This window comes from Pelobates fuscus, chromosome 5 (genome assembly GCF_036172605.1).
Source record: "Pelobates fuscus isolate aPelFus1 chromosome 5, aPelFus1.pri, whole genome shotgun sequence".
NCBI classification, from domain to species: Eukaryota; Metazoa; Chordata; class Amphibia; order Anura; family Pelobatidae; genus Pelobates; species Pelobates fuscus.
The window spans coordinates 47,239,226-47,250,285 of NC_086321.1; the positions used below are offsets into that span (position 1 = coordinate 47,239,226).

Here is an 11,060-nt window from a genome sequence, read left to right on the forward strand (position 1 = left end):
GACAGGTATTTGACTAAGCCTTCAGAATGCCCGTGGGCAGTAACATCCCCAGGTACCAGGCCCTGTTCTTGGAGTATATGCTCAGAATGCTACTTGGCAAGAATATCGCTCTCCAGTTGTTGGAACATTACTCCTATCATGGGTGATCACCAGAATCACCTGGCTTGGTCTTGCAATCTATCCTGAACGAGCCATGCCCTTTGAATACTTGGGGACATTCTTGATCGACATTCAAAGAGTCCGTTTTAGAAAATGTGTGATGTTTATTAAGCAGAACAAAGGTCTAGGGGAGTTTCATTAATTACCAACCAAATATTGACAATTATTAACTAATAGCATGGATCGCTTGGTGCAAGCATGTAACAAATCATCAATCCAAAACTTATCTAAAGGACATTACTAGGTAGAGTGTTCTTAGAATACGAGGCTGTAGGGGTAGTGTTTTCTTAGAAGAGGTGGAACAAGAATTATCATGTACAAAATTATGTGGACATCCTTGCAATGTACAAAGCTTATGCTGGTGTATGTCTTATGAATTCAGCTGAACAGAAATTAACTCCCTTCACCAGTGTCTGTGGGATATTTTGATACTTCATACCATATCATATTTTGATACCATACATATCAACAATACACATTGATAATACATAAGTTTTAACAACAATGAGTCTACAAAGTTACCAACAATGTAACCAAGTTGACTGTCCATCTTTAGCATTTATACATCGTGCACTGCATAACTGTAATTCCCTGCTTTTGTAGCAGAGGATCATAGAGAATGTAGTCCAGAAACCGCTCAAGGACAAAGAGTACATGTGCTGGCTTTTACTACATTGCATGTACAGAACATACAAAGACTTTTGTAATTGCAGATCAAATCAACCCTTTCACCCATGATTAGGAACACTTTTTATTATTTGTATTAAGTGTTCTATGAAGGTGTTACATACGTAAGTGCTTTCACTTTAATACTACAACATCTGTGTACAAAGTGAAGTGTATCCGATTTATTGTTTCCCCTTCAGCTTTAATCTTTATCGGCTCCAAACATTCATGGATGTGTTTTAATTCTTTGTTCTCCCCCGTTTGAAGATTTTTTTTTTTTTATGGCTTTTTTGTAATTTATGATTCAAGTCACAATTAGTAAGAGGTGGCAGCTAGGCAGAGCAAAGAGCTTTTAATTAGCTAGTTATATCATAGATCATAATTACTTTGGCAAAAGCTTTAACTCTCTGTTTCACTTCTACTGTCACATTATTTTTACAGCCCTCAATGGCTGGTTTATAAAGTTAAGAAAATATATTGGATGTTCTTTATGAAGAGCAGCTGTGAGACCAAGTTGTGAAAGTGGTTCAGTCACAGTGAAAACTGAAAGATTATTTCCTTGATTGTTGCACTTTTTTGAATTTTGTTGGTGTGCTAAATACTTCTAATACTAAATAACTTAATTCCTTATTTTACGAGAATAGGCTAGATTGATTATGTTAGAAGCTGATATGAACGCTACTCTGATATTTTGATGCCAAGCAGAGTCCTTTAAGTGTAGCTGAACTGCCCTTATTGTCATTCATATTATTATATTCTGGAATGCCATCTGTAAGGGAACCCCTCCAAATGTAGTTCAGGCAGGTAGATAGGCAGCCTTCGGCACTCCAGATGTTGAGGACTACATCTCTCATAATGCTCTTACAGCTGTAATACTGGCAAAGCATCAGGGGAGATGTAGTCTACAATATCTGGAGGGCTGGATGTTGCCTACCCTTGCCTTGAACTCTTTTCAGTGAAATCCAGAAGCTTATCTTAGAATGGTATAACTCTGCAGGATCCATTGCTGTTGAATCCTGCCATATTCGGCAGAACCAAGAAGTTTGCCATAAGTGTATCACTGGACTCTGCGGTACACTGTATGCTCGGAACAGAGAAATTGTGCCCTATGACTCTCTCCGATCTGCTAGCGGAATCATGCCAATTTCCTCTAAACTCAGAAGCTGTTATAGATAATACATCAAACCTTTCTGGATCTTTATGGGAAAAATCCAGTCAAGATTAGCCATAACATGAAGCTCTCAAGGGCTAGAACATTGGACTCAAAATGGTGTAATCTGCTCAGGGTTTCCTGGCACCATCTGCTAAATCCAAGGGCTCCTTCCTCATGTAACATTGGACACTTCTATACAAGCTACTTAGTTTAGTTGACCTGTTGCGTTGACTTTCAGTGGACTCCTGAATACTCCTTTTTCTTATTCAATTATTTACAATTATCCAGTTGAGAATCATCTTAAGTAAGAAAAAAGTTAATATGTTAACCTTATCCGTGCCAGGAAATGTATGTGGTAAGAGGTGGGATGACTCCTTGGTTTGCAATAGGCCATTGTTTGCCATATCATGGCATTCAAGAAAACATCTCTCTGCAGATCTTTACTGTAGTCAATTGACATCCAAATTCTAATGGTTTCCATGGTAATTGCTCCTATATTAGAATTTTGCTTCACTTTTCTGTGACACATTTGTAACCTACATGTTACTGTAGTAAAAGATGAGCTTGCATCTTGATTTTTTTCGATGTAAAACAGCTGAGGAACAATTTGCTGTATTTTCTTAGCATAACAGGCTGCATTGCACGGTTAATGTTTTGTCAGGTGGAACAGAGCCTATTAGTGTCAGTATGATAACCCTGGTGTATAAATGCTCTCCCAACATGGATTATACTGTATTTGACAATCGCTGTGTCAGTAGTTGGAGAACAGTAATGCTCGACTAACTGGCTAAATTCTATATATTTCGTGCACTGAAAAGAGATCAATCACAATGACTGATTCAGTAATTGACGTACCTGTACTGAAGCTGTTATCCAAAATATCTGGCAGTAGTTCACAGGGATTGACTCTTGTCCTGCTCTCAGCAATCACTCTGCAGATCTGCTGTGGGCGTCTTCTGGGTCTAACGAGACCTGGCTTTGACCCGGCTGGAGTTTAACAAACCACACGGTATCTCTCCCCCATGATATCGATACTGCTGTATTGTTGTAGTAAATGAAAATTGTTTGGGGGGAGATGAGGGAGCAATTGCACAGATTTTTAAGAGATGTTTTATATTTGTATTAAAAAAAAATCTCATGAATCCAATGTCAGGTGCTTCAATTTTTGTTTACTTTTTTGAGGAGACGGTTGGGATCAAAAGTAAACATACATACAAAATGTAGAGTTAAAAAGGTGTGTGTGGGGTGGGGAGGGGGTAGATGTATTTTATATATAGTTATCCACTGCACCATTCTTCATGCTCCTCTACCCCCAACTTATTCCAAAAAAAACCACTGTTTGTTTGTTTTGTCTAATAACCCCGCCCCCTCCCCCCCCCCGTTTTCATTACACCGTCTTTTTTTTGCTAAGCCCTTCACATCCCTAAATCACCTGAATTACTCATTTATTTTGCTTATTCTCTTTCTCCTGCTGCACATGTTTTCTCATGTGTCTTTTTATACCTCACTTTTATTTTCATTTTTCCAACCCCTCCATCTGTTTTTTTTTTTCCTCACCCACCTTGACTTCTCTTTCACATCCTCTAGTCTCTGCACTTCATGTACCCTCATATCGTGCCTCTATCATTCATTTCAGATTCTCATTTAGTAATAATCATCTCCTTTTCAAAACCGTTTTTTACTATATTCTCTTGGCTGACTATTTACCCTTTAGCAGCTCCCCTCCTTCAGCCTCCCTCCCCCTATATGACCCATCCTGCCTTCTATATTATCCAGGAGTCACTGTGCTAATGACTCTCCTTCATATGTGGGCAGTCTAAGTGAGATTTTTATCCTTGCGTCCCACTGCGGACAACAATGCTCCCCTTCCTTTGGCAGGGGCTCAAAATGAAACTAACATTATGCATGGGTTATCTTCTTAGTGTCAGCAAGAGTTGCATCAAAAGCGCCAATGTCTAGCTGGCGACTTGGCAAACTACTTCTTTTTGGAGTCACTGGTAAACAATTAGGCTTATTGTGATCATATAACAGAAATTATACGCATAACATCTGACCTAGGTCACCAGTGACCAAGTGGCAGCTTTCTGTGCTGCAGAGGAGAATAAATTGTCGAACGCTGGCCGTGTGCGGACTCACCCCTGACACTGAGCTACTCTGTATCTGCCAACCACACTGGCTTGTTTACTTCTCCCTTCTGATCTGGGCTGCAGCACCAGCCGCTAATTGGCTGCTCAGTCATAAAATGCAGCCACCTGTCAGATTGCTTAACCTGCATCTGAGGTTAGATAGCTGTGTGCTTTGTTAAAATGCCACGGAGCAGAGCTGTGTGCATTGTAAAGGACACATTATCAGCCATTTAAAAAGGAGAGAAAGGAAATGACTCCCAAGACGGGTGCAGAAGCAGGCAATTCTCAGTCCTTTCATGCAGGTTGTGCTGTGAGCTTTCAAATTAAAGGAGAATTTGTGAACTTCTGTTGAGTTGTTTATGCCATCTTATTAGAGCCGCGTGACCGTACATTGCATAGGGTGACTGTGTGGCACACTGTTAATGGAACAAATAAACCATCTATTAAAAGCACTGTTACTCTCTGTTATAAATCAGTTTTTCTTTTTTTCTTTTTTTTTTTTTTTAAACCCTTTTTGCGAAGGACCTATACAGTGTTGTCCCAAATAATACGTACATTCATTTTATCAAATTTCACAATACGAAATCGAAGTGTAACAATATTTACAGAACTGAAAGGACTGCTTACTGCTCTAAAAGATTTTGTGCACCTTCCCGTACCTTCCTACATTTCAAATTAGAAAAGAGGGAAACTTTAAACTTAGGGGGGGTGAAAGGTGTTGTGGCTGTTCATAGAAATTTTAGGTAACTTGCTAATAATTTTATGCAACTGAAATGTGATTTAGAACAAGAACATTGTGCATTCACGAACACAGTGTGGGTAACATTTCCAAAGTACAGCCGTTCAAAGTCTGTTGCTGTAGGAGGATAATGCAGATAATATGAAAGGCTTTAATATGCAAGTTAACTCTTCCACAGATGGTAAAGTAAGTATTGTAGACCACTTAAAGACTGGTTTCAGTACAAAATAAATTATGTCAAGACCAAGGTACAGAGTAGCAGACTGTAAAGGGTTAATTTTGAGGTTTGCCAGATCTTCAGATCTTGAACAATGTTAGAACAAATGTTATGGAAAATGAAGTATGCAATCAATGGGTAGCATTATTTTATGGTTGTTTGGAAACCAGAACCATGTGCTGCCTTAGTGTACATTGGTAATGTAAGATTTCATGTTTCTAATTTTATGCACATCTAGGGAACAAAAGCATGTTGTTGTGTTCCCTAAATTAACCCCTAATGTGTTTGTGCATTTCTTTCAGGTACGAGACCTCACTGATCGACATGTTGGAAGCTGTAAGTCCATTATCAACGCAAAGACAGCCACCCCTTTACCGGGAGCCCTGTGACTTCACTGTTTTCAGCCCAATACCTAGAAGCCATTTCCAACCTAGCAGGCGGAATGCCATGCCCATTACGCAGGGACATGAGCACCCTGATAATCCAGATGAAAACCGCATGCTGGAAGACATATTCTTCATTTGCTGATTGCATTGTTCATCGTCTAACCCACTCTCCAGCACAGAGTATTGATCCCTAATGTGTGACTTGGTAATGGACAGTTTGTAATATGGCGATTGTTACGTAAGGAGCCAAGGAACACTGTGCACCACAGGATAACTATTGAACACTTTATATACGCAGACTAATATGTTCTCTTTCCTGGACTGCTGTGCGTTCTCATTCTTGCTTGCAAGAGACTTCATTTTTCAACCTGCTTTTTTTGTTTTTTATTATTGCAAATTTCTTTAGAGGTTTTGATTAGTTTTTTTTTGTGTGTTTTTTTGTTTTGTTTTTTTAACCTTGCAGTGAGTTTGTTTACACTACGATTTCACTAACGCATTTAACTTATTGGATTGGAAGCAGTGTGACTCTCTGCTCAGCCTTGCGGCTTCTGTTCTGCATGTGGAAATCAAGTTACAAGCCAAGCTTCCAGTGGTGCCTTAGCGCCTCCCAAATCCCATAGATCATTAAGCATGCTGACGATGCAGGAATGAGAAATCACACACCCGGGAGCAAGTTCTCACCAAGTGTTTCATTATTCCATATATTGTATGGAATAGATCATAAGGACATAATAACAGGGGGGCACACCGAGACTTGCAGTTCTACAACTCTTGCTATGTTCTGTGGATGTAAATTACCACAAGTGTGGATTTATCTTAAAAATTAAATGATCTGTATGGTTAAAAACAATCTCTGAATGCTAGATTAGATTGGCCGTTGAAGTGGAGGATATATAATGAAGACTTGGCTTTAAGAATATATCTTTGCATTTTTACACACGGCCATATGGGTGATGTCCCATCTAGATACCATCTTGGTTTTTGAAGTGTTATTGTGTGCAACATTCATCATTTGTGATATTCAATGTAGTGAGAGGACTCTCCTACTCCTGGCCTGTAAAAGTTGCGACCACACATTTTATGTTGGCTAAACAGTCCAGTTAGAACGTGATTGCCTGTAGAGCCTGGCATTGATACCATATAGCATTATGTAAAGACCATGCACGTCATAAAATATGAGACGTGGTCTACAATACCGCTATAAGATCCACTATAATGCATTGCTCTAATTCCTTTGTATATAAATTATGTATAAGTCTAGAGACAGAACCTGTCTCATACCAGCTGGCATTATGTAGAATTTACTAATGTCCAATTTTTACATTAAAACAAATTGTAGTATGCTCTCAAAACCATTTTTAATACAATAATCCTTTCATCGAGTTTTAAATATCAATAGTTTTTTGTATTTTGTTTTCATTTAATGAATATATGGGGGGAAGGGGAAAGATGAAAGACTGTACCGATCTTTTAGTATATGAGAGGATCCTTCAGCCACGTGGCACCTTGTGTCGGACAGTGTTTTAAAACGGACAGCCTCTATAGTCTTTTTCAAACACTGTCTGACCCAAGGTGCATGTGCATGATCCTGTCATATACTAAAGGTTGGGATGAGTTTTTCTATTTTTTATTTTTATGAAGTAGATTTCCTTCCGAAGTCTGATGAAAGGGTTCTTATATTAAAGAATAGTTTTTGGTTGACGGTTGTCTCTTCTGTTTCGCTGGTAACTGCTATAAGTTTAGTGACTCTGGATTCCCACAGCACTGTGCAGATAAACATTGCTTGTGGGTTTTGTCATAAACTTAGAGGTGACAATCTGCTGCCCCGCATTGTAAATATATTTTATTCCAGTATAACTGCATTCAAATTGCTCCTCACCTTCTCTCTGAATTGGTTTGTCACGTATAAATCTTTACATTAACTAACAAAGCAAATTTTATTTGTGTCAACGTTTTGTAAATCCAGAGCTGTGATTTTTTAAATTATTTTAATTATTGATTGTCACCCACCTGCAGATGGCATATTGAGCATTGTTGGAACTCTCCTCTCATATCCGGATTTCAGCACCAAAATAAGCATCTAATCAAAGAATCTCAGAAACATGCTCGGGAATGTGCTTAAGGACTATAGATTAAGAATTTTTTTTTTTAATCAAACTCTCATTGTTTTGAATTATCTATGCCATACTGTAAAAAAGTGCCAACTTACAGGTCTTTAATTAGGACCATATAGTTATTAAACAATCATGGTAATCACCATAACAATCCACAATGAATGCACTGGTTATGATATTATATGTCAGAGGAAACTCGGTTTCCAGTGTCCCTGCATTAATTTACCCCTTGGGTCACTGACTGTAAAAGGAACATTTTAAAGGGTTACTCCAAGCATCAAAACCACTACACTCCGCGCTGTAGTGTTTATGATGCCAGGAGTACCCTGACCCCATGTCCCTGTGATGCGGAGAACAGTTTTGCAACAACTTGACCTCTTTCCTGGTCCTGCCATGAGTCTTGTCTTCTATCTTTTAAGGCTGGTTGTGACATGCATCCTGCTTCTGCAGAGCTGAATGCAGATCCTGCAGACCATTCATTGGATCAGAGTGTCAGATGACTGCTCTCAGCCAATGTTTGCAATTCTGTTCATAGAAATATGAACATAGTAGACATTTATCAGCCTGTGAACTCTAGTTCCGGACTGGCTGATGACACCTTAGTGACGCTGCCACGGGTTAATCATCACATGTGCAAATCACTGAAGTGGCCATGGTGCTTGACGTAATCCTTGAATCCCTTCCCATCCGCAGTCTGTTAAACTTGTGCGTTTTGCATTAGCACATTGGTCTGGCACATGCTGCACAAGTTCTTAATTCCTCCCAGGCATGCATGCTTGTCATCTCTGCAGGTCGCAGCACGTATCCACGTTCACATAATATTTAAATCAGTCCATGAATAGGTAGATAGTTGCTATAATACTACTACTTATTTAAAGGAACACTATAGTTACCAAAACAACTTTAGCTTAAAGAAGCAGTTTTGGTGTATAGATCATGCCACTGCAGTCTTGCTGCTCAATTCTCTGACATTTAGGAGTTACACAGCCCTAGTCACACCTCCCTGCATGTGACTTGCACATCCTGCCTAAACACTTTTTGTTAAGCATCATCTAAAGTTTCCACTTCCCTTACTGCAAATTCTGTTTAACATGGGATTTCCTATCTCATGCTCAGCTACTAACTTTCTAGACCCTGCAGGAGACTCCTGTCTGTCATTAAAGTTCAATTTACAGAGTTTGAGATTAAGTTTTTTAATAAGTTACATCTGATTGAAAATGTAAACCATTTGGTTTTCATGCAGTCTGTGTGAGTCACAGACAGGGGAGGTGTGGCTAGGACTACATGAACAGAAACACGTGATTTAACTTAGAGAACTGAGCAGTGAAGCTTCAGAAGTAGGAACTATACACCAAAACTGCTCCATTAAGTAAAAGTTGGTTTCCTGACTAGTATCCCTTTAAGAGAGTTCCACTTGCCCTGTGTGAGGGGTGGGGAGTGAACTACTAATCGCATCTCTGCAATGCATGAGGGGAAAAAAAGCAAGGTGCAAGATTTTTTTATTTTTTTTATCCTGGTCTGGGAGGGATCTATGAACTTTAAAGATTACCTTTTTTCCAAATTTTTGAATACATTGTGTATAGTATTAAAAAGAGGCAGTGGGCCACTTAACTCTCTAAAGTGCCCCTTTATTGCCTGCACTGGGACACAGATGTGTTCCATACCATGTTATAAGGTCTGCATTGGCTGGAACTGGCTTCTAATGAAGCTTATTTTAGTATGTATTGTATTATATTTCAATTAAGAGTGAGGAACAAAACTTTGTGTGGTGATCTCACATATCCATTTATCTTTCACTCCTAATCATGTCGTTGTGAAACCTTTTATTAATACGTGGAAAAAGTATTCTAAATGTAAATAATTAGTCTGTCATTTTAATCCAAAAACGTTTTTTTATTTAAGTTCCACACCAAATTCTTGTCATTTCACATAAGATGCAGTTCTGGCCACATTGGAATTAAAAGAACCCGCAAGTGGTTAGGCAGAAGATTGTACAAACATCGGCCACACCTGGAGTATGCCAGAGGTTTTAACGTATGTGATGCGTAATTACAGTAAATGTCTTTGTAGCTGGATGAATGCTTGGGTAGATCTGTTTTTGTCTAGCAAATGTTGTATTAAATAGCAAGCTGTCACAACCACTCAAATTCCATCTTACCTCTCAAACTCTTTGAGGCACAAAATCCTTTGTCTCTAAGGAACCTCAAAATCTATTCCTAACTGGTCCAGGAGTGGGAACGTTCTATACAGCATGAATGAAACGGATGACATTTACTTATACTTCTCAATATTGTGAAAATGAAAGGTTCAAAGTGATTGCCGCCTTTCAGGGTTTTGCCTAATTAAATTTATCTTGTGAAACATTGTTGTGTTTTGACTTTTCTATTTTAACAGTAAAATACATTAGATACTTATTAACCCCGTAGAAGTCTTCCATCCTGGACCATCTGTGATTACAGCGAAGTTGGGAAAAAATGGCACCCATTTTCGAAGCCTTACTGACAAGCAAATTCCATGCACAGCACCCACTTCATAATATTCTAAATAATGCCAAAATAATAAATGCCAAAATAAACCAGCGCAAGAGCTTAACTACATGTTTTCTATCTGTATACTGTGTAACATTACAGACATTCAGACTGTTGATACTCTTTGTCTTGTTCACTCTCTAAGAGCAGGAAGTTGTCTGTGTGGTGTCAGGTACTGCTCTGTAGAGCTGTCTGTGTGTGCTAATATATCCCGCTTAGTATAGAGCTGTCTGTGTGTGCTATTATATCTCACTTAGTATAGAGCTGTCTATGTGTAGTATTATATCCCGCTCGGCATAGAGCTGTCAGTGTGTGCTATTATATCCCGCTTAGTATAGAGCTGTCTGTGTGTGCTATTATATCTCACTTAGTATAGAGCTGTCTATGTGTAGTATTATATCCCGCTCGGCATAGAGCTGTCAGTGTGTGCTATTATATCCCGCTTAGTATAGAGCTGTCTGTGTGGGCTGTTATATCCCGCTTAGTATGGAGCTGTCTGTGTGTGCTGTTATATCCCGCTCGGCATAGAGCTGTCTGTGTGTGCTGTTATATCCTGCTTAGTATAGAGCTGTCGGTGTGTGCTATTATATCCCGCTTAGTATAGAGCTGTTATATCCCGCTCGGCATAGCAGACGGCAGAGCTGTCTGTGTGTGCTATTATATCCCGCATAGTATAGAGCTGTCAGTGTGTGCTGTTATATCCTGCTCGGCATAGAGCTGTAGGTGTGTGCTATTATATCCCGCTTAGTATAGAGCTGTCAGTGTGCTATTATATACCGCTTATTATAGAGCTGTCTGTGTGTGCTATTATATCCCGCTTAGTATAGAGCTGTCGGTGTGTGCTATTATATCCCACATAGTATAGAGCTGTCGGTGTGTGTTATTATATCCCACTTAGTATAGAGCTGTCTGTGTGTGCTCTTATATCCCGCTTAATATAGAGCTGTCTGTGTGTGCTAATATATCCTGCTT

The 11,060-nt window shown here is 39.1% G+C and overlaps 1 protein-coding gene across 3 annotated transcripts in view; it reads left to right on the forward strand.

Moving 5' to 3' along the window:
• The window catches only part of KIAA1328 (KIAA1328 ortholog), a 164,391-nt gene extending 154,470 nt beyond the window's left edge, over positions 1 to 9,921 (forward strand). For all 3 annotated transcript variants that reach the window (XM_063453826.1, XM_063453827.1, XM_063453829.1), the window contains exon 11: positions 5,363 to 9,921. In XM_063453826.1, the coding sequence (XP_063309896.1) occupies positions 5,363 to 5,588 (226 nt within the window). In that variant the 3' untranslated portion in view covers positions 5,589 to 9,921. The remainder of the gene's footprint in view (positions 1 to 5,362) is intronic.
• Positions 9,922 to 11,060: the final 1,139 nt, after the last annotated feature.